Source organism: Dipodomys spectabilis, unplaced genomic scaffold, assembly GCF_019054845.1.
Source record: "Dipodomys spectabilis isolate Male_0828 unplaced genomic scaffold, ASM1905484v1 ptg000108l, whole genome shotgun sequence".
Classification (NCBI taxonomy): domain Eukaryota; kingdom Metazoa; phylum Chordata; class Mammalia; order Rodentia; family Heteromyidae; genus Dipodomys; species Dipodomys spectabilis.
Genome location: NW_024870785.1, coordinates 10,677,397 through 10,705,171, shown reverse-complemented (window position 1 = coordinate 10,705,171; position 27,775 = coordinate 10,677,397). Strand labels below are relative to the sequence as shown.

Genomic DNA, 27,775 nt, shown 5'->3' with positions numbered 1-27,775 from the left:
GGAGTTGAACTCAGGGCTGTGGTGCTGTCTCTGAAGCCGCTTTTGTATAAGTCTTTACCACTTGAGCCACAGCACCACTTCTGGCTTTTTCTGAGTTTTTTTTTTTTTCTTCTTTTTTTGGAGGTAAGAGTGCCATGGCCTTTTCTGCCTGGGCAGGTTTCAAACTAAGATCTTCAGATCTCAGCCTCCAGAGTAGCTAGGCTTACAAGCATGAGCCACTAGCACCCCACTTGTATTTTCTTTTATGTTAAAAAAAAAACCAAAAACAAAATCTAAGCAAGCTGAGCCTGAAAGTACCTGCCTGTAATCCCAGCACTAAGGAGATGGAGGCAGGAGGATTAGGAATTCGAGGCCAACCTAGGCTAGATCCTGTCTCAAAGAGAAACAAGGATTGGGAATACATCTTTATACATCTCTATGTTAGAGCACTTGCTTGCCAAAGCATGCATAAGACTCTGGGTTCAATCCTAGGGCGTGCACACACACATATGCACGCACACACACATGCATGCAAATAAGCAAGTGTTTATATCCTCTCTCCACTTTCTTAGCAAAAAGGCAGTTAGTATATGCACTTTCTGTCCCTTCTTTTGTCTCATGTATCCTAGACATCACTCTAGCAAATAGGGAACTGATTTTTTTTTCACCTGTATGTTTTTCATAATTATATGAATGTACTATAGTTTAACAAACTCTTCCAGGTTAATATTTATCTTTATCTTAAGGAAATATTAACATCTTTCTTTTGAAATATAAATACAAATTAACACAGTAACTTGTGATTTTATTTGATTCTTATAGTTATCATCAAATCTTGTAACCCTGTGGTGTTCAGTTTTTACAACTATCTTCGAACACATCCTTTACTTCTTCGAAGAAATCTTGCTTCTCCTGAAGGAACTTTGGCAACCTTAGGTCTCAAAACTGAGAAAAACATTGCTGATAAGATTAACCTCATAGAAAGAAAATTATTCTTTACCACTGCAAATGCTCATTTTAAAGTTGGATGCCCTGTTTTAGCCCTAGAAGTACTTTCCAAAATTCCCAAAGTAACCAAAATATCTTCCTTACCTGAAAAAAAAGATCAGCCTGATGTCTTTTCTAAAAAGATAGATGATGGGCCTTCAGGATCGGTAACTCTGAGAGATGGCACAGGAAGTTCTGGCACTGATTGGTCAGCTCTAACTTCTTCACAGTTCGACTGGAGCCAGCCAATTGTTAAAGTTGATGAGGAACCTCTTAATCTTGATTGGGGTGAAGATCACAATGATGTCTCAGAAGAGGATGAAGATGCTGTTGGTTTAGTCATGAAAAGCTCAGATATCAGGGGAAAAGATGGACAAGATCAGAAGGCCTCAGATCCTAACATGTTATTGACCCCTCAGGAAGAGGATTATCCTGAACATGATACTGAGGTTGATGTGATTGCTGAACAGTTAAAATTCAGGGCTTGCTTAAAGATCCTAATGACTGAACTGAGAACTTTGGCTACAGGTTATGAAGTGGATGGAGGAAAGCTCAGATTTCAACTTTACAACTGGCTTGAAAAGGAAATTGCTGCCCTGCATGATATATGTAATCATGAGGCAGTTATTAAAGAATACTCCAGTGAAATGTATTCTAAATTAGAGAGTGATCTTTTGGATCAGGAAGAAATGATGGACAAACCAGACATTGGCTCCTATGAGCGCCACCAAATAGAAAGACGAAGATTACAAGCTAAACGAGAACATGCAGAAAGGCGAAAGCTGTGGTTGCAGAAGAACCAGGACCTTTTAAGAGTGTTTCTTAGTTATTGTAGCCTTCATGGGGCCCAAGGTGGTGGGCTGGCCTCAGTAAGAATGGAACTGAAATTTTTGTTGCAAGAATCACAGCAGGTGAGAACATCATGTTCCTTTGTAGTAGAGGTTAGCTCAGTAATCGCTGTAGCTCTTCCAGTTAGGACTGAGCTGACTCAGTTGAGTCAGTTCCTCTGTTCCTTTGAGGCAGACATTGCGTAGAAGTTCACTTAAAATTGGAGAATACAGATCTCACTTTTATACCTTTTATATCCAGCAAAGAACCTGCTCCATTACTGGGTGCTTGAAAAAGTAAATGAACATATTGCTTTTACTCAAGTATTCATCACTAGTATGTAGTGTTTAACCAAATAACATTTGTTTCTCCTTCATGTTAACTATTTTGAAAGAAATAATCCACTATCACCTGCAGGAAACTACAGTAAAACAGCTCCAGTCTCCACTGCCATTGCCTACTACTCTCCCTCTGCTTTCAGCAAGTATTGCTTCGACAAAAACAGTCATCGCTAATCCTGTCTTATACTTAAATAACCACATTCATGATATTCTTTATACTATTGTTCAGATGAAAACACCACCTCATCCCACTGTTGAAGACGTGAAGGTAATATAAAGTTCATGGTCATTTGAGATCTGCACATGCGAGAAGTAAATATGTTATACTTGTATATCCTGTAGTTTGAACTTGTAGAAAATATTTTAGAATATGATTGTATTTCCCTTTATACTTATCAGTTCAAAGTTATTCATAAGACTTATTTCTGGGAAAATTACTGCCTTCCTTTAAGGAAAGTACATGCTTTTGGGGAACAAACGAAATTTTGTAGGCAGAAGGAAAATATTCCTTAGAGCCACCACTGCCTTAAGGGAACCACTGAATTAAAATATTTATGATGTTTACGTGCCAAGGTATTGTGAAGATGAAGAGGAGGAGAGGAGTACCTGAGAAAGAACATGTTGGGTCAGAAATGCTTCCAGAAGTATCGTTGTTACAATTTCCTGGGTGATTGTGTTCACTGAAGGTTGGACAATAGTTTGAGGCAAAGAGTGTGTTGGCAGAGTTACTACCCCAAATTGAACCTGTACCCTGTGCTGAAAACTTAAACAATAATGGCTTCCAAGAAACACTAGGGAACTTGCAGGGACTGGAGCATTGACCTGCTGTCTCTGCACCAGCAGAAGTGTGTGTGTGTGTAGTGGGCCTTTTCTAGTTCCAGGGGCATTGCAGGTCCACAGTGTTTTAATCAGTGGATGTATTTTGGTTTGACAGAAATGCCTAATCTAGTCTTGAGGGATTTAAGGTTTACTGGCCATGTCATACTACTAGAGAATTTTAATCCATAGTGTGAATTCATCCATATCACTATTTTAGCAGAATTTGCTTAAATGACTAATTAGGCAAAGATATAGAAAAAAAGTAAAACATATACAAGTTCCAGATAAATATTTCCAGTCCCTAGAAATATGGACAAGCCATTCAAAGATTATGAAATCATTTCCAAGGTTCCTTTAAATTTTAATGTGTAAAAATACTGTTTCACTGTCACATTTCAGACATTTACTTTAGTATGACATTTCAGCATTTTGTATTAGTAGGAAAAATTGTAATCTTTGAAAGTACAAAAATGTTCTTTCTGGATATCAGCTATTTCATACAGTGATTGGTATTTTATTGATAAGAGCAAATCCTATTTTCATCACGGGAATTTCATAAGTCAAGCCTAAATGGAAGTTCTGAAAATTCTCTACTTTGTCCCATGTTTTTCTACATAATACTATTGAAGCTAACAGTCTGAAGCTCTGCTTGGGCCGCTAAAGGGCAGGCTCACGAGGAGTGAATGTTAGAGAAAAATACAGCTTCCTTGTGGCACATAAATAAAGATGGAGGAAGGTTACTGTAGAAGTTTTAAAGCATTCTGTAGTCTCACACAGGATCCAGTATTAATGATAGTGCTTGATCCATGAGTGTTTCTGATTTTAGACGGTTACTGTTGTGTAGGATTGTTCGTACAGAATGTAATTGTGGTTGTTTTGGTTTTAGGTGCACACACTTCATTCATTAGCAGCATCACTCTCCGCGTCCATTTACCAAGCGTTATGTGACAGTCATAGCTACAGGTAAAGAAAACTACCCAAATGGTATTCAAACAGAAAAAGCATTTAGCTGTTTCCTAGGCATGAAAAAATCCCCAAATATGACTGGTGTGTATACTGTAATAGATAAGATAGAACCAGGAATAAAAAATTGTTTGCTTTTAACCCAGTTACAACAGAGAAATACAGAAAATGACAAAGAGTAAATGCAGATGGTCTTTAGTCTAATGGTTTTGGCTTCCAAGAAAGAAAATTTTATGGTCCAAAATAATTTTTCTTTAGGAATGACTTTTCTTTTCAGTTTCTGTTTAACTGGTTTTTCAGTTTACAAAACCCTTTCAAAAAATGAAAAAGTAACCCAGACAGCAGTGGCTCAGTAATCTTAACTACTCTAGAGGTTGAGATCTGAGGATCATGGTTTGGAGCCAGCCTGGGCAGGAAGTCTGTGAGACTTTTATTCTTAGTTAACCATCAAAAAAGGCAGAAGTGGAACAGGGTAGAGTACTAGCATTGAGCCAGAAACCTCAGTGCCAAGGCTCTGAGTTCAAGCCCTAGAACGGGCACACAAAATTATATTCTTAAATTATTAAAATAAAGTTTAGGGTTGGGGTTGGGAAGGTGGCTCAGTGGCAGAGTGCTTGCCTTGAATGCACAAGACCCTGGGTTTGATTCCTCAGCACTACGTAAGCAGAAAAAGCCGGAAGTGGTGCTGTGGCTCGAGTGGTAGAGCACTAGCCTTGAGCTGAAGAGCTCGGACAGTGCCCAGGCCCATTCAAACCCCAGAACTGGACAAATAACATAAAATAAAGCCTTGGACATGTACATAAGGACGAATGCTGATTTAGCTGACATTGTCACCTAAATGATCATAGAACTGGTTTGATATTAGTCCTAGTTAAATGGGATCATAAGAGAGTTCAAACACATTGTTTTCAAATATGTATTTTCTAGTCCTTAAGCTGATTTAGTTTCTCTGTAGCCCAGTTTACTTTCTGCTTTCTTATCGCCTCTGATTCTACAAAAAAGGAAATACATATTTAAGGACATTTGTTTTTAGGTTTTGGTGTTCTTAAAATATGATTCTCCAGGTTTTGCTCCTATTTTTAATTCAAAATTAAGCTTACACAATTTTGCAGAGTTAAGAAATAAAACAAATTAGCACTCTGAACCTGTCTACTGTATCTTAGACTAAAAATAGTCTCTTTACCTCAGACTTTTAAAAAATATGTAAGTGCAAATAGAAGAGCTGGTACTAAGTGATTACTACAAAAGAATTTAAGAGCCCTCTAAGGTTCTTATAAGGCTGAGATCTGAGTTTGAGATTCATAATCAGCCCAGACAGACAAATCTGAGACATTCTTACCTCTAATCAGCAAAAAGTCAGAAGCGGAGAGGTGGCTCAAGTGGTAGAGTGAGCCTTTTGTGAAGAAGGTAACCAAGAGCAAGAGGCCCTGAATTCAAGTCCCAGTACCAGCACACACACAAAAGCATTTAAGAAACTGCGTCTAAGAGACTATCAAGAAACATAACTAATTTCAAGAGCTTTCTAAAATTCTCACTAGAATAGTGAATTAATTCAGTATTCAGAACTTTTAGGATTTTTCCTACATCTAAAATAGATTATTTGTACTAAGTGCAGTTGCTAGTTACCTCTCTTAGCATGATAAATTACTGAACCTCTTTGTTTTTAGTAGTCAAACAGAAGGAAATCAGTTCACAGGAATGGCTTATCAAGGACTTCTTTTAAGTGATCGTCGAAGACTCAGGACAGAAAGCATAGAAGAACATGCAACGCCAAATTCATCTCCTGCTCAGTGGCCTGGTGAGATATTCATGAGTTTTTGTTGTTGTTGTTGTTGTTTTTTAACCTCCCAAATATTTTTTTGTGCCAGTCTCCTTGGAGATTGAACTCAAGGCCTGGCCACTCTATCCCTGAGGTTTTGTGGGTTTTTTTGTTGTTTCCTAACACTTTGAGCTCCACTTCCAGCTTTTTTGATGGTTAGTTGGAGATGAGTCTTTGTAAAACAAGTTCTTAGCACCTATCATTAGGAAATCATTGCAGCAACTCACAAAAATTTATTTTCAAAATCTTGGCATTTCTTATAGAAAGTTATTATATCTAAGTCATAAAATGTCAGGACCAGAATCATTTAATGGGTTATGTGAGATATGTGATAAAAACACTGTTGAATAGTTTTAGGTGTTTTTGAAGCTATAAGCAAAAAGTAGAGAATAAGAGCTTTCTGTTTGTGACTGAATCCTAATGTTTTTTCTTCCTCTTTTTTTTTTTGTTGGTCATAGGACTTGAACTCTAGGCCTGGACTCTGTCCCTGGTCTTTGGTTTGCTCAAGGCTAGCATTCTACCACTTGAGTCACAGCTCCACTTCCAGCTTTTTTGGTGGTTAATTGAAGAGTCTCACAGACTTTCCTGCCCAGGCCAGCTTTAAATTGTGATCCTCAGATCTCAGTCTCCTGAGTAGCTAGGATTACAGATGTGAGCCACCTGTACCTGGCCCAAATACTTGTTTAAAAAGGAAATGTCTCTTTTAAAAGTTACTGTCTTGGGCTGGGAAGGTGGCTCAGTGGTAGAGTACTTGCCTGGCATGCAAGTATTGTCTAGTTTCCAGTTTGTTGCTCTTTTGGATTAGTAAATGGTTGTTTTTTATGATGGCTTTGCTATCGATAGCAATATTTTTCATTTTTCTTTTTCTTTGACAGTGAGGAAAGTTTTGTGCTTATTACCTCTGAGCTGTGCCCCTAGCCATTTTTCACCTGGGCATGTGCTTGAGCTGGATCTTTGTACTTTTATGTTTCCTGTTGTTGCTGGTATCATGAGTGTGTGCCACTGTGTCCAAGATGCTCTCCATGGAGATGAAGTCTTGCATACTTTTCTATGCTTATAGCTGACCTAGCACTATAATCCTGCCAATCTACCATGTAGCTTGAGGTGACAGCCTGTACCACTGTGCCCAACTATGGTTCGAGAAGCAGTCTCTCAAACTTTTTTCTACCTGGTTTGGCCTCAAACTCTTATCCTCCCATTCTCAGCCTCTCAAGCAGCTAGGATTACCAGTGTAGGCAGGCCTGGCTTCAACGAGTGATACTGAAATATTACCTCAGAAATTTTGGAAGACTGAAATCTAAGAATCATGGTGTAAAACCAATCTGAGCAGAAAAGCCCATGAAACTCATCTTTAGTCAACCACCAAAAAGTTGGAAGTAGAGCTGTGGCTCAAAAGTGAACACAAAAGCAATCCAGGCTACTCAGGAGATGAATCTGAGGCTCATGGTTTCCAGACAATCCAGGCAGGAAAGTTTGTGAGACTTTATCTCCAAAAACCAACAAAAAGCCAGAAATGGAATTGTGGCTCAAGGTTAGTAGTAGAGCACTAGCCTTGAGCAAACAAGACACTGAGTTCGAGCCCCAGCACTAACCTTTTCCATCCCCCCGCCCCAAAAAAAGAGACCAAAAGGATTTAATATTCTTCATGAACATGAGCATGTCATTTAGAAATTCTGAATGGAAGCCCCAGCGGACTTTCAGAGACACATCTCTTCCAGAACGTGAATGTGTATATAGGGCACGAGTGGCATGCTGTGCTACAGCGCCATGCTAGCTGTCCTTCTCTTCCTCATTCTTCTGTTCCTTAACTTTCTCCTCTCTCTACAGGGCCGTACATATTAAAAATTAGTTGAAAATGGAAATGAATTGAAAACATTGAAATTAGTTCAAAATCATTTCAGACTTAAAAAACCTTGCAAAACAGTACAGAAGTTTTATATAACCTTCACCCAGATTTCCTGCGTGATAGCATGTATTATGCTATGTGTGTGGGTATCTGCAGGTATATATTTTTCAATATTTGGCACTAGGTTGCAGAGAGGGTATCCTTTCTCTCTTTGTCTCTCTCGACAGCAGGTACTTGCATCTCACTTGGTAGCTCAGCTTAGGCTAGCTTTGAATGCTCTGCATAGTTCACTATGTAACTGGCGTCATATTCTTCCTGCATCAGCCTCCTAAATGCTGGGACAGTGGGTGTGTACTATCATGTCCGCCTTTCTTCTCCTTATCTTCCATGACTATTAATTAGTATGTTTAAAGAGTATGTATGGCTGGGAATGTGGCTTATTGGTAGAGTGCTTGCCTACCATGCATTAAGCCCTCAGTTTGATTCCTCAGTACCATATAAACAGAAAAAGCCGCAAGTGGCACTGTGGCTCAAGTGGTGGAATGCTAGCCTTGAGCAAAAGAAGCTCAGGGACAGTGCCCAGGCCCTGAGTTCAAGTCCCAGGATTGGCCAAAAAAAAAAGAGTATGTACTATTCAATTATGTTTGAAGTTGGTCACACAATTTAGGCTTTTCTGATTTATTTTTCTTTTCTTCTTTTTTTTTTTTTTTTTTTGTCAGTTGTGAGGTTTGAACTCTAGGCTTGGGCCCTGCCCCTGTGCTCTTCAGCTCATGGCGAGCATTCTACTGCTTGAGCCACAGCACCACTTCCAGTTTTCTAGTAGTTTATTGGAGATAAGAGTCTCACAGACTTTCCTGCCCGGGCTGGCTTTGAACCGTGCTCCTCAGATCTCAGCCTCATGAGTAGCTAGGATTACGGCCTTGAGCCACCAGTGCCCAGCTTGATTTTTTTTTTTGAAGATATATATATATATATATATATATATATATATTTTTTTTTTTTTTTTTTTTTTTTTTTTGGTCAGTTATGGGGCTTGAACTCTGGGCTTGGGCACTGTCCCTCAGGTCTTCAGCTCAAGGCGAGTGCTCTACCACTTGAGCTACAGCGCCACTTCTGGTTTTCTAGTGGTTTATTGGAGCTAGGAGTCTCACAGTCTTTCCTGCCCGGGCTGGCTTTGAACCGTGATCCTCAGATCTCAGCCTCCTGAGTAGCTAGGATTACAGGCATGAGCCACCGGCGCCAGGCTGAAGTTATATGTTTTTATCAGGGAGTCCACAAAAAAAAGTTGTGCCTTTCTCAGTACAAAGGATCAAGAGGCTCATCATGTTAACTGTTCTGTTGTTTATGAATTGACTTTGATCAGTTGGTAAGGTAGTTTCTGGCTGCTTTTTCCTTTACAAAGGTACTGGAATTTTTTTCCTTTTCAGTTAAGTATTGATATTATGTGTGAGTGCACACGTGTGTGCATGTGCACACATTCACATATACATGCCAGTTCTAAGATTTGACCTTATAGCCTGGGCGTTGTCCCTGAGCTTTTGTGCTCAAGGCTAGTGCTCTACTACTTGAGCCACAGCTACACTTCTGTTTTTTGGTTGTTAATGATAGCAATAAGAGTCTCACACTTTCCTCCTGGGGCTAGTTTTGAACCATGATTCTCAGATCTCAGCCTCCTGTACCTAGGATTACACGTGTGAACCACTGATGCCCAGTCATGCATTGGTATTTTTTTTTCTTAAAAAATTGTTATATAAAGGTGATATACAGAGGGGATACAGTTACATGTCAGGTGTATTGATATCTTTTGAAAGATAGTTTGGGATTGTATAAAATGCTGAATTTTAGCATCTAGTGATGGCTTCTGTTCAAGTGTTAGATACTACAGTGGGGTGACTAGATGGTGATTTTCTGATTTTGTCATCCTACGGAAGAACTTTTCATTTCCCCTTTTTGCTTAACAGTTCACTCACTGTGTTGCTTTAGACCCATGGATTCTTAGTTTGTTTCATTATCTGTTCCTTTCATTATTTATTTTGCTTGTTGTAGAATATCGATAGATAAATGATTATGGTATTCTGTATTCTTTCAGGTGTGAGCTCGCTTATTAATCTCTTGAATTCAGCCCAAGATGAAGACCAGCCAAAATTGAATGTTTTGTTGTGTGAAGCAGTTGTTGCTGTTTACTTAAGTTTATTGATCCATGCCCTTGCCACAAATTCCTCCAATGAGTTGTTTCGGCTTGCAGCCCACCCATTAAATAACCGAATGTGGGCTGCTGTTTTTGGAGGGGGCGTGAAGCTTGTTGTAAAGCCTCGAAGACAATCAGAAAACATTTCGGGTAAGTTGATAATGTTTTAAGAAATCTGATCTTGAAAATCAGTAGTGTGGGCTGGGGATATGCCTTAGTGGTAAAGTGCTTGCCTAGCATGCATATGAAGCCCTGGGCTTAAGTGGTAGACCACTAGCCTTGAGCAAAAGAAGCTCAAGGACAGTGCCCAGGCCCAGAGTTCAAGCCCCAGGACTGGCAAAAAAAGAAATCAGTAATGTAAGGTACAGCCACTTTTGTAGGGTGGTTATTGATTTATACTTACGTTGCAATAATAATGCAAATTACTATATGTTTGAAGACGTGCAAAAGAATGAGCAGAAGGGAAAGATAAGTGAGGAAGGAGGAACAACATGAGGGAATAAGGACCTGGAAAAAAAAGACAGGTCTAAAGTAGAGAAAGCAGTTTTAGGTAGCCGCCAGAACCTGTGCAGCACTGAGCTTTAAACTATGGCCATACAGAAGGCAGCTGTTTCCACTGGCTTTTAAAAATCACCCTCCCCTGTTCCTTCTGTCCATTCTTCCTGTCTGGGTAAGAATAGATTTTATTCCATACTAAGATGGAAGCTTTGGTATGGACTGATGCCCCAGGGAAGGTTGAAACATGGAGTCCATCCTAACCCATGCACAGCAATGTTCCTCTTCCAGTGAGGGATTGCCGCTGCAGAGTGTAAGCACACACGATGGCGCTCTGCGAGTGGTGTCCTGTATGCGCTGCAGTGGGGGGAGGTCTCACCAACTCCACGGCTTCTGCTCCTACCATGTACCTTTTATTCCTACTTAATTGTAGTCCACTTCCAACTGAAAACAGTTTTCTCTCTAATAACTGCCTTTTCTTCCTGAATTTTCTATTTTGTGTTGTGGGAATTCTGTTCATCATACTTAAAACTTCTGAGAATACATTTTTGTTCACAAATGTACTTAATACCTATTATATGGCAGGCAATGTTCTAGGTTTTGGAGATAAGGGAATGAACAAATCAAGACAAGACCCTCACCCACATGAAGCTTACATTGATTGGAGCTAGACACATAGTAACACCTGAACAAATGTGAAGTGGCAGGTGTGATGACAGCTAAGGTCGTAGTGAGGATCACTGGAAGGTGATAGTTTAGTTAGGGTAGACAGAATTTTGAGCAGAGACCCAGGGAAGTGAGCAGTTATCTGCAGTCATAGAATGGTGAATGCTAAGGTCCCAAAACAGGATTGAATTTGGCCTTCTGCAGGAACTGCAAGACCACAGTACTGTCATAGACTAGGGGAAGAGGGTAGGTTAGAGAAGGAGTGGAGAAACATCCGCTCAGGTTTTAAGCAGAGGAGTGACACAATCTAGGTTTTCAAAAAGAGTCATTCTAGCTACGTTGTAGAGAATAAACTTTCGAAACAAGGTGATGGTGAACTATGGAGTATGACTGGAAAGCAAAGTGGGGTACATCTATACAGTGGAGTGCTAGCCACAAAAGAGATGAACTAGCTAGGTGCTGGTGGCTCACACTTGTAATCCTAGCTGCTCCGGAGGCTGAGACCTGGAGGGTTGGTTCAAAAAGCCAGACTTGAGGTGTGGGTCAAGTGATAAGAGTGCTAGGCCTTAATTAAGCTCAAGTCCTGATACTGGCAGACACAAAGGGGAATGAAGTTGTGTGCAAGCCTTGAAATGATCATTGAAGGAAACCAGACACAAAAGGTTGCTTTTTGTATGATACCATTTCTGTGAAATACCTGGAATAGATAAATCTGTAGAAATGAAGCCAGTTGATGCATTGATTGCTTACAAGGGGTTGCCATTTGCAGTAATGACTGCGCTCTGGAATTGGAGGTGGTGGTTGCCCGATAATGTAAATGTACTAAATGCTGCTGAATTATGTGCTTGAAGTAGCAAATTTTATGCTATGTGTATTTCATCTCAAAGATAAAAAAGTCATAGGCAGAATAAAAAGTGTATTCTGGTAATAATTTGAGTTATTACAGTGCATTTGTTCCACTTTGTGACCCTTTCATATCCAGTTCCTAAATCCTTTTGCTACTCCTTTTATATATCCTTCCTATCTAACTCATCCATGGGTTTATACCACCCACTGTACTGTAAATTCAGCCTGTTTTTTCCAGTTTGATCAATCAAGCCTACCTCATCATGAGACTGGCTTCAGAGACTTGGATGAGATTTTACCTAATGGATAATTCCACCTTCAATTTAACTCTAGACTCTGTCCTTGTCTCCTCTCCTCTCCTCTCCTCTCCTCTGCTGACTCCTTTTCCCCTCGTTTACCCAAACCCTTGGTCATTTATATGTTTTTCCCCATTGTGTCTCTGCTGTTCTTACTAAGACATGGCAAATCATATCCTACATGTCCATCGAATCTTTCTTGAACTGCTTAGCTAGAAATTATTATTATTATTATTATTATTATTTGTCAGTTGTAGGGCTTAAACTGTGGGTCTGGGCACTGTCCCTGAGCTCTTCAGCTCAAGGCAGGTGCTCTACCACTTGAGCCACAGTGCCACTTCTGGTTTTCTGGTGGTTAATTGGAGATAGGAGTCTCATGAACTTTCCTGCCTGGGCTGGCTTTGAACCGCAACCCTCAGATCTCAGCCTCTTGAATAGCTAGGATTATAGGTGTGAGCCACCGGGGCCTGGCTCAGTCATTTTCTTTAACACTTATTGAATATGTCATTTAATATAGTTTGTAGAGAATTTAATTCTTATTCTATACAGCATATAGGTTACTTGGTAGCAGGCTATCCATCTTCATCTTTGCGTGACTGCTAGAAAGCTGATGAAAGAACTGGAAAGATAAGCAGCACCAATATTAGTTTTTTTTTTTTGTTTGTTATTTTTTTTTTTTTGAGTGGGGGGGTCCGGTCATGGGGCCTGAACTCTGGGCCTGGGCGCTGTCCCTCAGCTCTTCAGCTCAAGACTAACGCTCTACCACTTGAGCCACAGCACCACTTCCGGCATTTTTCTTTTTGCTTATGTGGTGCTGAGGAATCGAACCCAGGGCCTCAGGCATGCAAGGCAAGCGCTCTACCTCTGAGCCACCTTCCCAGCCCCGAAGCACCAATATTAGTAACTGAGCTTAGAATAAATCATGGCAAAAGGAGAATTAAAAGGAAATGATTGGTTTTTAAAAATCTTTCTTCAGCACCTCCTGTTCCTTCTGAAGACATAGATAAACACCGGAGGAGATTCAACATGCGAATGCTGGTCCCTGGAAGGCCTGGGAAAGATGCCACCCCACCACCAGTGCCTGCAGAAAGACCGTCTTACAAAGAAAAGTTTGTCCCTCCAGAACTTAGTATGTGGGATTACTTTGTTGCCAAGGTAAGGGGTGTGTAATGTGCAGGCTTTAAGTGTGTCTGTTTTATTGACTTGTATTATCAGGATCACATACACACAGCAGGGCAGCTTTTGGATTTGTTCTCTCAAATCCAAAAACAGTGGTCCTAGTAAATTTACATATGAATACAGACTTGATGGTGCGCGAGACAACATCCTGTGAGACTTGGGCATAACCAGACTCAGCTTATTAACATAGAACCTGCACCATCTCTGTCTATAATGGGGATACTTGTATTTACTCTCTAGACTCTCCCCTTAGTAGTTTCCTGGCCAGCATAGAATTAGAAAATGGTGGACGTTTGGGGGTTGATTGGGTTGTAGTGAGGCCCTTCCACAAAGCAGAGAAAACTTGTCGGGATGGAGTACTCATGGTGACTGCATCCCATGTAACCCGGGTCATACTGTGCAGGGCAGGTGCCAGTGCGTACTTGCTTCCCTTCTCTTGATAAGCTCCTCTCCATTAACACCAGTGACACCTTGCCGTCCATGCCCATAAAGAAACCCAACTCCTTTCATGCCTCTTCCCATGGTAACGTTATTACAGCTACCATATTAAAGAGTTCTTGAGGTATTGATCCCACTCTGTTTCAGTTAAGCTGAGCTGCACTTCAAAAAGTCTTTCAAAGTGAGTTTTGAGATCTTGTTTTGCTACATAGACTTTGATTGTGTAAATGATGTTAGTGGTTCTCAAAGTGTGGTCCCAGAATGATAGCATCATCTAAGAACTTAAGAGAAACACAAAACCTTGTGTTCCAGCTCACACCATTCCAGTCATACACTCTAAGAGAACTAAAAACTTGTTTGAACAGCCTTCTTGCGACCTTTGAGAACATTCGTAGGCAAATTGTGGGTGCAGAATTGCAAGGTTACATTCTGTCAGGATTCTACCAGGAATTGTGTTAGCCTGTCTCCTGAGGCTACTGACTTGTATTTACTTAATAAAACAAGGATCTTTGTATGCTAAAATAAATCCTTGCCAAATATGTCTTGCTAAAGCCTGGTGCCTGTGGTTCACACCTGTAATCCTGGCTACTCAGGAGGCTGAGACCTGTAGATCATGGTTCAAAGCCAGCTCAGGCAGGAAAGTCTGTGATACTCTTATCTCTAATTAGACACACACACACGCACACACGCACGCATGCCAGAAGTGGAGCTGTGGTTTAAGTGGTAGAGCATTAGCCTTAAACAAGAAAGCTCAGGGGTAGCACCCAAGCCCTGAGTTCAAGCCCCAGGCCTAACACACACACACAGACTATAGATAGATAGATGATAGAGATCCAGATCTGGGTGTGTGATATGTGATAATTAGATCTCACCTAGTGATGTTTGTAGATATCTTTGTGTAAAAACACCATCACATTCACACAATGACAAGATTGCCTCAGAGTATATTTCTCAAAATGTATACTGGTTATTAAGCAATGTATTACTATTTAATATATTTAGTAAACTGCATCTTTTCCTGCAGCCATTTCTTCCTCTGTCTGATAGTGGTGTGCTATATGATTCTGATGAAAGCATTCACAGTGATGATGATGAAGATGATGCCTTTTTTTCAGACATACAAATACAGGAACACAAGGATCCAAATTCCTACAGGTAAGTAAGGCCTTTCTTTCTTTTCTTTTGCAGAAAAACCTGATATTAATTTTAAATTACATTAGTAAATTTCTAGAAGGTAGAATATTACTTTCAAAGAATAGCTTTCATGTAGAATGTAAGCAGTATTTGTGTGTGTGTGTGTATACGCAAACGCCTCTTGCTCCTATTTATAGTACACTGCATTGTTCATGAGTGACAATCTACCACTTAAACCACACCTCCAGCATTGCTTTATGCTGATTGTTTTGGAGATAGTTTCTTGGACTTTTCTGCATAGGCTGTCTTCAAAGCATGACCCTCAGATCTCAGCCTCCTGAGCAACTAGGATTATAGGGTTAAGCCACTGGAGCCTGGCAACACCAACATTTTTAATAAAAAATAATTTCTTGATGTGCTACTGGAACTTTATATAATTTTATTTATGTATTATTAGATTTTATGTGACTTTTTGACAGCTTTTTCTAATAGGTAATTTTCTATATATATATATATTTATATATCTTATGCTTCCAAGATTTCAAAGGACGGGGCTGGGAAGGTGGCTCAGTGGTGGATAGCTTGCCTTGCATGCATGAGACCCTGGGTTTGACTCCTTACCACCACATAAGCAGAAAGAGCCAAAGTGGCGCTGTGGCTCAAGTGGTAGAGCGCTAGACTTGAGCTGAGGAGCTGAGGGACAGCGCCCAGGCCCAGAGTTCAGGCTCCATGACTGACCAAAAAAAAAAAAAAAAATTTCAAAGGAGCTATTTTTGTGAATAAAAATGACAGCTGGTTTTCTGAGTTGAAGATTGGAGTAAACAAATGACAACATCACTTCTCTCATAGTTTTCTTTTTTTTTTTTTTTTGCCAGTCCTGGGGCTTGAACTCAGGGCCTGGGCGCTGTTCCTGAGCTTCATTTGCTCAAGGCTAGCACTCTACCACTTGAGCCACAGCGCCACTTCCGGCTTTTTCTGTGCATGTGGTACTGAGGAGTGGAACTCATGGCCTCCTGCAAGCTAGGCAGGCATTCTACCACTAAGCCACATTCCCAGCCCCCCAGTTTTCTTTTTTCCTTTCTTCCCAAGACCCCCAGGGTTGGGGATTAAACACAGGGCTTCAAGCATGATAGGCAAGTGCTCTAGCGATTTCATTTTTTAATTAGAACATTTTTGTACCCATTGAACAGCTGGGCTCTTATGCACTTGACAGTGGTTAAGCTGGCGCTTCACAATGTCAAGAATTTCTTTCCCATTGCTGGACTGGAATTCTCTGGTGAGTGTGGAATTTGAAAATCATTGTTAATTAAATACAATTAAATGATGCTACAAAATCTGTATAAAAGACCATTTGCTACTTAAAATACTCCATAGGAGATTTTAAAAAGTTGAACTTATTCCAGGCTCCAATCTATGGTTTTATTAGAATCACTAAAATAAGAAGATGAAAGAGCAGCAAACCAGATTTCGGAGGCTGGACATTTTTTCAACTTATTTTAGTAAGCTGACCTTCTGTTTTATTGAAAGCCTCCCAGATCCAAATCATATTAGATGAGCATTTTCAGATTTATTTATATTTTCAGAAGCCTTGTCTCTTAGTGGATTTTGGAAATATGTGGATGATGACCAATATGTTTTATCAAAATAAAATGACATTTGGTTATCTTTTAGAGCTACCTGTAACGTCACCATTAGGTATTGGTGTGATTAAGAACTTGGAGAACTGGGAACAGATCCTGCAGGAGAAAATGGATCAGTTTGAAGGCCCACCCCCCAACTATGTCAACACGTATCCATCTGACCTTTCAGTAGGAGCTGGACCAGCTATCCTTCGAAATAAAGCAATGCTAGAACCTGAAAATACTCCATTCAAGTAAGAAAGCTTTTCAAGTGCCAGTAACCTTCAAAATACTTATCATTTTGAACCTGCAATCCCTTTCTAGTATTTTCTGAGGAAAACATCAGAAATCTGGTTAGGAAGTTGTTATAAAATGTCTGATTCATTAGATACATTATATAGCCAAGAGCTTTATATTTCTACATCTTCTATATTTCTGTAGTTATTTTCAGAACTCTTAGAGAACATTCTTTTGGATGATCTACATTTGCAAATAAGGTGTTTCTGACCTTTTAATGGGTAAGTTAGCAATAGATACATTAACTATTTCTACCTTTGGTCTTAGTCAAAGTATTGAGAAATGATGACATAACAGGTTTTTGTTGTTTTTATCTTCTGCCTGACATCTTAATCCCTATGGATATAACTTTTTTTTAAGATTGTGAGGTTCTTTTGGATGGTAAATTTTTAAGATTGTAAAATAGTATATAAAATTTTGTTGAGCTTCATTGCTGTCTCCTTTGTATTAGATTAACAAATTTCTGCAAGTATGCTATTCATTTCTAATAAACAAAAGCAGTGTGATATGTTAAAATATTTCTCGCAGGTCCCGAGATTCTTCTGCACTTCCAGTCAAGAGACTTTGGCATTTCCTAGTTAAACAAGAAATCCTCCAAGAGACATTTATTAGATACATTTTCACCAAGAAAAGAAAACAGAGCGAGGTATTGTGCGAAAAGTATTTCCTGTTGTAATTTTGTAGTTTTCTTTAACATTTCTAATTAATTTGCACTTTATTTTGAAACTTTTTGGTTGGAAACTTTTTGGTTGGAACTTTATTATCTTAAAAACATTATGATAATAGCCAAAGTTTACTACAATGAACTTCTTTTAAAACTATAGTAATGAAACAACATACATGAAGTCCTTTGATAAATCACATATAATAAAGTGCAAATTGGTATTTCTTTTAAAATACTTTTGCTATTAGAATTTTATAATTTTGCAGTGATAGAATTGGAAGTTCTTAAATTAGTATAGTCTTAATAGTCTTCTACAAATATCTCTAAATGTAATTTAATTGAAAATTGAACATAGCCCTCATTTAGAAGTGAACAGGTTTAAGTAAATGCAACAAATTTAGGATAATTTTGAGAGAATAAAGTACAGAAATGTAGAAAATACGATGAAATACAACTATCATTACAAAGCAAGGCAGAAACTACATGGTGATCTTAAAGCCAATCTAATTAGCAAGTCATACATGATTCAAAAAGCACCAAACATTTAGGCGGTTGACTGATTGCCTTATGAAAGAGACACGAGCATTTCAGTCCATTCAGTGAGGAGTCGGAGAGGAACCAAAGGCTTGGCAAGTATAGTCTGAGAAAAGAAGAAGGAATTATGTTTCATTTTGGAAAATGAAAACAGTCACAGTTCCCACAGTGCTCCCCAAGCCAGGGTGGGACTGCCGCTCAGCTTCTGCCCTCACCCGGGGCAGCAGCTCATTTTCCCAGTCTCCCACTTATCATGCACCTACTTAGGGTCAGCCCTGTGAGGACTGGTTTTCCCCTATGGATTTAAAAATTATGTATGTGTTGGGCTGGGAATGTGGTAGAGTGCTTGCCTACTATGCATGAAGTCCTGGGTTCAATTCCTTAGTGCCACATACACAGAAAAGGCCAGAAATGGCTCTGTGGCTCGAGTGATAGAGTGCTATCCTTGAGCAAAAGCTTAGGGACAGTGCCTAGGCCCTGAGTTCAAGCCCCATAGTAGACCAAAAATAATAATAACAATAATACAATTGAAATTTGCTGGGCACCGGTGGCTCATGTCTGTAATCCTAGCTACTCAGGAGACTTGAGATCTGAGGATCATAGGTCAAAGGCAGCCTGGGTAGCAAAGACCATGAGACTCTTATCTCCAGTTGATTTTTTTTTTTCTTTCACAGAAAAAGCCAGAAGTGGTGCTGTAGCTCAAGTGGTAGAGTGCTAGTCTTGAGCATAAAGGAGCTCAGGGACGGTGCCCAGGCCTTGAGTTCAAGCCCCAGGATTGGCCAAAAAATAAATAACAACAAAATACTGTTAGGTGGGATTTCAGTGACTGATAACTTTGTAAAATTCAGTGGATTACATTAGCACATGAATTCTGAAAACAATTACCTAAAAATTTTCTTGAGAATTACTGGTTTTTATGAAGTTCAGTAGTACAAGGCTGGCTTAGCATGGGCAAGGCCATGGATGTACTCCCCAGACCTGGAAGTTGGGGTGGGTGAGAAAGGGGTTTGTCTATATTTATGTAAAAGAAGTTACGTAAATGATAACTAAGCTTTATTTTGAAGTGGCATGTCTCTGTGTATATGTAAATAGGGTAACTTTGTCTTTTTTACTGTGGTTATCTGATGACATTTTATTCATTTTTTTCTTCAGTTTTCATTGACATCTTTAAGTGATGGAGTGACCATTCTAGCTTAAAATTTTTCTTTTATGATTTTGTTTTGTGCATGTGTTTGTGTTTGTGACGTGTGGTTTATTTAGTCTGTAGAAGAACATGTGGAGCAGGTCAAACAAAACCACGTATCAGAAGATTGCCACATCAAGGTAGTATTCCAAGCTCTATTTAGCTTGTCCTGCAAAGTTCAGGGAGCTGACTTCTTTCTTGTACTAACCACGATTGCCTATCAGAGCACTAGCTGCTCCCATGCCATCTCCCAACACAGGGCAGGAGCTGCTTTTCTGCCTCTAGCCATTGCTTCTTCCTTTCTTGTCCCTATCCAACACCTGGTCTAGACTGTTCTTGAGCATGACTGGTTTTTCCTTCCATTCTGCTTCTTCTCTCCTTCCTCTGATCTCTAACCCTTAGCTCCAGCACCTTCCTCTCAGCCTCCTACATCCCTTTCTCACCTTCTTTCTTGCCAGCTTCTCCTTATTCTGGTCCCATCACCTGTATCCTAAAGGGCTTTACCTCTTCCATGTCTCCTGTGTCTTTCTATAACTTTTCCCCACTCTGTGTCTCTTAGCAATGCATATTCTTCCTGCAGATAAAGTGTGCCCTTTGGGAAGAGCTGAGATACATATTTTCATTAGTACTTTTAAAAGTAACAATACTTTACAATCATATTGGAAATCTTCATAATTGGGCTTACTCTAGGGCATCAACAAATTTTCCAAAACCTAATTCTCAACACACTAAAGTTACTTTCTTGCTGCTGCTACATTTTCTTCTTACCCAGCTTGTAAATGTTGTGGGCTGTGTGTCTCTCTGCGGCTGTGCTGCAGAAACTGAAAGCGAGTGGTGTTTTCTAGGTTGAAGCTGATCTGGGTTATCCTGGAGGAAAGGCAAAGGTCATTCATAAGGAATCTGACATGATCATGGCATTTTCTGTTAATAAGGTAAAAGCTGAGATTATTATAAAGAATATACTTTTTTAAAAAAGTAAAGTCACTGAAATCAAGACTTCCTTTGCTTTACAGGCAAACTGCAATGAAATTGTTTTGGCTTCCACACATGATGTTCAAGAACTTGATGTCACTTCTCTCCTGGCCTGTCAATCCTATATATGGATTGGAGAAGAATATGACAGAGAATCCAAAAGGTCTGTCCCATACATAGCTAACTAGAAATGTATTTTTTTTTCAGCCTGCACTTGCTCTTAAGTTGTTGGGTTGAAAGACATCTCTTCAGTTGCATAAGAAACAAATGTAATTGCATTAGTGGCCAATAAGAGGTTTCACCTATATTAGTGAACAAATGATATTTCTTCCCATTAATTAAATGATTCACAGGCACTTTTTTTTGGTATGTGTGTGCTGGGTCTGGGACTTGAACTCGGGGCCTGGGTACTTTTCCTGAGCATTTTTCCTCAAGGGCTGACACTCTACCACTTAAGCCATAGCTCCACTTCTGGCTTTTTAGTGGTTACTTGGAAATAAGAGTCTCATGAACTTTCCAGCTTTGAACCTTGGTCCTCAGATCTCAACCTCCTAAGTAGCTAGGACTGTAGTATTTTCAGAATAATCTGACATGAAAGCCTTAAGGCTAAGAGCTCTTTGGCATTTATCCCTCAAATGTCAGGAATCCTACAGTATTCGGTAAATTTAGATGACTTATGTATATTTTTTGTTTCAATTACCTAAGTATGTTAACTAGATTGATTTATGAGTCACATTTACTGAGTTATGTATATTTTTTGTTTCAATTACCTAAGTATGTTAACTAGATTGATTTATGAGTCACATTTACTGAGTTATGTTGCATATCTTTCTTGCAGATAGAAATGTAGACAACTTTTTATTAATGCTGCCTGGGAGTGGTGCGTAATGGCCTCTCTCCTGGTGTTTATTGAATTCTCATGCATACAGTAGAACCAGGCTGTCACCACAGAGAACATGGAACTGTTCCATTCCACCCTCAAAAGTTACTTTCACATTTTTATGTGATAATATATTAGAAAAATGGTAATAAGAAAGGAGGCTCTGAGGTAGTTTGCTTACCTAGCTTGTATAAGCCCTGATATATGGAAAACTGAAACACAAATAGTTCCAATTTATACAGCAATAAAGTCCCCAAACATGAGACATTAAGTTGGATTCAAGTAAACCAGTACTAAAATTGGCTATAATAAAGATATTAAGTTTAAAAAAATAAATACTAAATATCCATTAAGTAGTTGTACAAAGAAGTTCCCATTCTACAAAGCAGTATATGAATACAAGGTGTCTGACAACATTGTCACCCATCGCTCCTGACCCATCCCTTCTCTCACTTTTTTTTAATTGAGATTAAGTGATTACATAAATTTCACATATTTCACAATATTGTAGAATAGAATATTGTAGAATTAGCATGGCTGGGTGCTAATGGCTCATGCCTGTAATCCTAGCTACTCCGGAGGCTGAGATGTGAGGATCGCAGTTCAAAGCCAACCTGGGCAGGAGAGTCCATGAGCCTTTTTTTTTGTCGGTCGTGGGGCTCGAATTCTGGGCCTGGGCGCTGTCCCTCAGCTTAAGGCAAGCGCTCTATCACTTGAGCTACAGCACCACTCGGTTTCTGGTGCTTTATTGGAGATAAGAGTTTCACAGACTTCCCTGCTGGGGCTGGCTTTGAACCGCGATCCTCACATCTCAACCTCCTGAGTAGCTAGGATGACAGATGAGACTCTTATCTCTTATTAACCACCAGAAAACCAGAAGTGATAGAGCACTTGCCTTGAGCAGAAGCTCTCAAGGCTTGAGCAGAAGCTCTCAAGGCCAGTGCCCAAGCCCCGAGTTTAAGCCCTATGACCGACTGGAAGAGAAAATGGAACCTTCACAGTAACCCTTCTGTTATTTTCCACAGCTCAGATGATGTTGATTACCGAGGTTCCACCACTACGCTGTATCAAGCCAGCACAGCTTCCCATTCCCAGGTGCATCCCCCTTCATCTCTGCCCTGGTTAGGTAGCGGACAGACCAGCACCGGAGCCAGTGTGGTATGTTCCTAGTTCTTCCGTACACAGCACAGATGAGGGTGAGGAGCAGTAGGTATGCATCTGTAGCTTTCACAACTGCTTGTCACTTGTACCCAGCTAGGAGTGTGGTACTGATCATCGGCCATCACTATCCAGATGCAAAGGGAGCAATCCCTGTGCACTCATAGTGCCAAGTGCCTCAAGGCACTTCTTGTTACCTATTTGAAGGAGGTCTCAGTGCTACATTCTAGTCCAAAGAATCAGGAGATGAGCTGGGCATTGTGGTGCATGCCTGTAATTTCAAAAAGAAAAAGCCAGAAAAGAGTTGATTCTTCCTGCTTACGCAGGAAGACTATGAGTTTGGAGAGCAGCGTGTACTATCGTAAGACCCTATCCCACACAAACCTGGAGGTGTTCCTGCTTGTCTTCAGGGACAAACACCTGGTGTAGAGTTCTCTTTGTCACTTGATAAATCGACTTGCGGCCTCAGTGTGCACTGGCTCCACAACGGCCGTCCCAGAAGCTCCTACGCTGTAGGAAGTAGTAGCAGAATTTGAACTGCTCTGAATACATCCTTCCCGTTTCTCCTGGATACAAAAATAAATTCATTTCCTCTTCTTTTAAAGCTTATGAAAAGGAACCTACACAATGTTAAGAGAATGACATCCCACCCTGTCCATCAATACTGTAAGTGTTTCACTGATGAGCTAAGGGTTTTTAGCATCCTGTGTTACTGTGAAATTTATAGGATTAAAAATACCACAACGCGCTGCCGGGCGCTGGTGGCTCACGCCTGTAATCCTAGCTACTCAGGAGGCTGAGATCTGAGGATCGCGGTTCAAAGCCAGCCCGGGCAGGAGAGACCGTGAGACTCCTATCTCTAATAAACCACCAGAAAACCGGAAGTGGCGCTGTAGCTCAAGTGGTAGAGCACTCGCCTTGAGCTGAAGAGCTGAGGGACAGCGCCCAGGCCCAGAGTTCAAGCCCCACGACCGACAAAAAAAAAAAAATACCACAACGCGGACTGGGAAGGTAGCTCAGTGGTAGAGTGCTTGCCTAGCATGCATGAAGCCTTGGGTTCGATTCCTCAGCACCACATAAATAGAAAAAGCCAGGAGAGGCACTGTGGCTCAAGCGGTAGAGCGCTGGTCTTGAGCTGAAGAGCAGGACAGCGCCCAGGCCCAGAGTTCAGGTACCATGACTGGCAAAAAAAAAAAAAATACCACAACGCTGACCTTTACCTTCTGTGTTCAGATCTTACAGGTGCTCAGGATGGCAGTGTCCGAATGTTCGAATGGACACGACCTCAGCAACTTGTCTGCTTCCGTCAAGCTGGCAATGCAAGAGTTACTAGATTATATTTTAACTCACAGGGTAACAAGGTTAGTTCTTGGAAGTCAACTAAATCATTCCAACAATAATTGAGGCTATCAGGAGTAATGATTATCAAACTATATCTAAAAGAATTCAATGATCTGGATTTAAGCTGAGCAGGTAATTTGTTGGATTCTATTTCTGTCTCTACCTACAATTTAGTGTGGATCAGTCATCCACTTAAAGATACCCAAACTGCTGTGAAGTAGCAAACGCTGCTTCTGGCGTCGGCCGGCACAGCGAGCAGGGCAGAGCGAGCAGGGCAGAGCGAGCAGGGCTCGGGCTGGCTGTTAGCTGTGCTCCTTGTAGAGGGGTCAGGCGGCAGTGATGGCATGCATATGGAAAAGAAGTGCTGGGTTGTAGGAGCTACAGCCAAGAGCCCCACGTGGGACCTGAGTGACTCTCCTTCCCATAAGTGGTTTTACCTTTGGTAGGAATTCTGAGGAGCTGTGTTAACTTGCGCCCCGTTCTTACAGTGTGGCGTTGCAGATGGAGAAGGGTTTCTGAGTATCTGGCAAGTGAACCAGACTTCAGCTAATCCTAAACCCTACATGGTATGTATCCCTCACCTACCCAGAGAATGCCTTCTTTTTGAAGCACGTTTCACACAGTGAACCTCATGGTGATTCTGTTGAAGAGACAGTTTGCCCCTGCGCTCATCATCCATACCCTAGTTCTTTAGACTGAAATGACCTAAAGACAAAAATGTTATTTTTTACCTTGGAGTACAACCTTGACCTCAAACAATTTTTCAAGTTTTTTTTTTTCTTTTTCTGTAGTGATCAAATTTAGGATACATTTTTTATTATCTAAGTAAAAAGTATTATACTTTTTTAAATCTAATTACTAAGTTTAGAATTATCTTAACCTATATAGAATTTGCAGAACTTGCAACAGGTTCTGAACATGTATTCAGATTTCCTCCAGAATTTTTGCTTTACAAGATTACAAAGTGATCCTGGCTGACTGCTCCTTAACCCAAATTAAAATACTTGGTGAGGACAAGTGCGCCTTTTGTGTTGGGGGGAAGGGGCACTGACTTCTGCCATCTCATAGATGGAGATTCAGAAGAATCCTTCATGCATTTAAGGTTACTAGCACTAACGTGGACAGCTCGGCTAAGTTTGAATTCTTTTTTGGAATGAGCTTTTTGCTCTGCATCCCAGGTTGGCTATGAAATCCTAAATTTAAAGCAAGCCTCCTGTCTCAGCCTCCAGAGTAGCTAGGACTATGGGCATGTGCTCCTGTACCTGGCTAGTTCATATACTTTGACGTCTTATATTCTTTTCTTACATAAATGTAAAAAATTCATACTTTAATCCCATGTTTCAGCTCTTTGTGGTTAAAAAAACATTGGCTACTAGCAAAATAATATGCCCGTATCTGTTAATCAGCTTACTACCACTTATTATTATTTAGACCTGAGTTTAAAACTGTTCTTACCATGAATTGGGATGCTGCAGCAGAACGGTTGTTCCTTGCCAGATGTTAATGGTTTAGATCACATCAGTTTGCCCTTTGTTTTCCATAGAGTTGGCAGTGCCACAGTAAAGCCACAAGTGACTTTGCATTTATTACCTCTTCAAGTCTAGTTGCAACATCTGGACAGTCCAATGACAATAGGTATGTTCACAGAAAGGCAAAACATAAGAGCATTTTAGGCAGAAAACTATTTTCTCTAGAAAATGTGGATTCCAAAAGTTGTATGCTCTAACTTCATGAATAGTTTTCCTTACCAAAAAGAGAAAAGCAAAACAGTTCTAAAGTGGTCTATCAATAACAGTAGAATATTCGTGTTAAAGTTATCCAGTCTTCCTAAAATTGCTGCTACTTCCATTAGGTTCTTAGAATTACGGGCAACGCCCTCAGCCTTGTCTGTGCTCCCCGCTTCTCACTGACAGCACCTGGCTGGGAATCACATCTGTCATTTCTACCCTGTACCGCCTGACGGCACAGAATGTCCTTTTTACTCAAGTTGTGCAGTCTCCATGGAAGGGGAACGGGAAGGAGGTGGAGCGGGGGTAGGGTGAGGATTCATTGACAGATGGGATCCTGGGAGATGGCCGATACTGTTTCTACCTGGGGCCCTGTCTCTGTCCCCCCCCTAGCTAAGAATCTTGGCTCTATAAATGTAAGAACATACATATTATGTTTTGGCTTGAAGACAACTTGTCCCTTATAGCAATTATATATGGAACATTTTGTTTCTTTAAAAGAAATGTATGCCTCTGGGACACGCTGATATCGCCTGCCAACAGCCTCATTCATGGTGAGTGCGTCTGCGACTTTCAATACAATATGAAGAAACACTCTCCTGGATTTTATTTGTAGGTTGAAAATGGAAACATTTAGAGTAACAAAAATTAGAATGTCGGCTGCCTAGCTGAGGTAAGTAATACATGTGGTATGGAAAGTGTGCTGTGCAAACTTTATTTACAAAGTATTTACTGGATTCAGTAGAAAAGAGGTAATATATTAAAGAAGTTAGCCTTCATTTTGTTTTATGGTTAGGTTTATAGTAAAGAAATGATATTAATACCATTTAAATACCTTTTTTTTCTTTTTTTGCCAGTCTTGGAGCTTGAACTCAAGGCCTGGGCGCTGTCCCAGAACTTCTTTTGCTTTAGGCAAGCCACATTCCCAGACCCAGTATTATTCTTTTTGTTGAACACAAATTAAATGTCCTAAAAAAAATCTTTTTTACATAATGCTGCCTATAAAGTAGACTCCATTCTGTAACAGGTTTGGGTAAAACAAAGATTTTTAATATGCTGATACGCATTTTGAAAGATGTAGTTATTCTCATAAGCTTGCAAAATTTTTTGCTGTAAACAATTGTTAACATTGTTTAACCAGTTAAACATTTTTTTATGGACTTTTTTTTTTTTTTTTGGGTCTGGTCGTGGGGCCTGAACTCTGGGCCTGGGCGCTGTCCCTCAGCTCTTCAGCTCAAGGCTAGCGCTCTACCACTTGAGTCACAGTGCCACTTGTGGGTTTTTTCTTTTTGCTTATGTGGTGCTGAGGACTTGAACCCAGGGCCTCAGGCATGCAAGGCAAGCGCTCTACCACTGAGCCAACTTCCCAGCCCATTATGGACATTTTTTTAGTCATACTAAAATTCAGCCAGGTGTTGGTGGCTCATACCTGTAATCCTTGCAACTCAGGCTGGATCTAAGGATCATGGTTCAAAGCCAGCCCAGGCAGGAAAGTCCATGAGACTCTTATCTCAAATTAACCACCAGAAAACCAAACGTGGCGCTGTGGCTCAAGTGGGAGAGTGCTCACCTTGAGCTGAAGAGCTCAGGAACAGTGCCTGATCCCAGAGTTCAAGTCCCACGACTGACAAAAAACAAAAACATAGTTTAAAATTCAAAGCTGGGGCTGGGAAGGTGGCTCAGTGGTAGAGTGCTTGCCTTGCATGCATGAGGCCCTGGGTTCAATTCCTCATCACGACATAAGCAGAAAAAGCCGGAAGTGGCGCTGTGGCTCAAGTGGTAGAGCACTCGTCTTGAGCTGAAGAGCTGAGGGACAGCGCCCAGGCCCAGAGTTCACGCTCCACGACCAACCAAATATAAATAAATAAACAATCAAAGAGCTGTGGTGGTGCCATAGGAGCATCTTCTAGTGTGTGTGAGGCCCTGGTTCAGTAATACAAAATAGCATGCAGAGAAGCTGGCAAGGTGTGTGAGGCTGGCATAACTGGCTCACACAGAAAAGAGTTGATTTGGGGCTTATGCTTCACAAGTTTCAGTTGGTTGACCTTGTAGCAAGGAAGCTGCTTACCTCATGGTGGCCAGGGGTCCTGCTGACCCTTCCAAAGACGCATCCTTGTGACGCACTTCCTCCACTAGCTCCACCACCTCACTACAGGGCCCAGGGCACAAGTTGAACACTTACCCAAACTCTTTACCTTATAATGCAAGATGTTGGCAAGACTGTAGTTGAAGAGAACTGATGGGAAGCATAGGTAGCATAGTCTGTTACGGATGGGCAACGAGGAGGTGTCTGGAGAGCCACTGACAAGCTTGCTCTTCACAGTAGCAATCTGCAATACAGGCAGTTTTAAAATATCACATGTAGCTGGGCGCCAGTGGCTCACTCCTATAATCCTAGCTCCTCAGGAGGCTGAGTTCTAAGTTCAGAGCTAGCCTGGGCAGGAAAGTCCATGAGACTGTTATCTCCAATTAACCACCAAAAAACTTAAAAAGGGCTGGAATGTGGCTTAGTGGTAGAGTGGTTACCTTGCATGCATGAAGCCCTGGGTTTGATTGCTCAGTACCAAAACACTGAA

General features: G+C 40.6%; 1 protein-coding gene across 2 annotated transcripts in view; it reads left to right on the top strand.

Moving 5' to 3' along the window:
• The window catches only part of Dmxl2 (Dmx like 2), a 109,275-nt gene that overhangs the window by 78,624 nt on the left and 2,876 nt on the right, over window positions 1-27,775 (top strand). The window contains exons 24-42 of one of the 2 annotated variants that reach the window (XM_042687435.1): window positions 802-1,877; window positions 2,212-2,403; window positions 3,841-3,917; window positions 5,588-5,715; window positions 9,672-9,920; window positions 13,050-13,228; window positions 14,715-14,845; window positions 16,015-16,100; window positions 16,496-16,697; window positions 17,269-17,386; window positions 19,199-19,261; window positions 19,967-20,053; window positions 20,135-20,256; window positions 21,999-22,131; window positions 22,737-22,797; window positions 23,365-23,492; window positions 23,961-24,038; window positions 25,016-25,107; window positions 25,701-25,753. In XM_042687435.1, coding sequence (XP_042543369.1) covers window positions 802-1,877; window positions 2,212-2,403; window positions 3,841-3,917; window positions 5,588-5,715; window positions 9,672-9,920; window positions 13,050-13,228; window positions 14,715-14,845; window positions 16,015-16,100; window positions 16,496-16,697; window positions 17,269-17,386; window positions 19,199-19,261; window positions 19,967-20,053; window positions 20,135-20,256; window positions 21,999-22,131; window positions 22,737-22,797; window positions 23,365-23,492; window positions 23,961-24,038; window positions 25,016-25,107; window positions 25,701-25,753 — 3,255 coding nt within the window. Of the gene's footprint in view, window positions 1-801; window positions 1,878-2,211; window positions 2,404-3,840; window positions 3,918-5,584; window positions 5,716-9,671; window positions 9,921-13,049; window positions 13,229-14,714; window positions 14,846-16,014; window positions 16,101-16,495; window positions 16,698-17,268; window positions 17,387-19,198; window positions 19,262-19,966; window positions 20,054-20,134; window positions 20,257-21,998; window positions 22,132-22,736; window positions 22,798-23,364; window positions 23,493-23,960; window positions 24,039-25,015; window positions 25,108-25,700; window positions 25,754-27,775 lie in introns of both variants that reach the window. The other variant, XM_042687434.1, reaches the window with a different exon arrangement.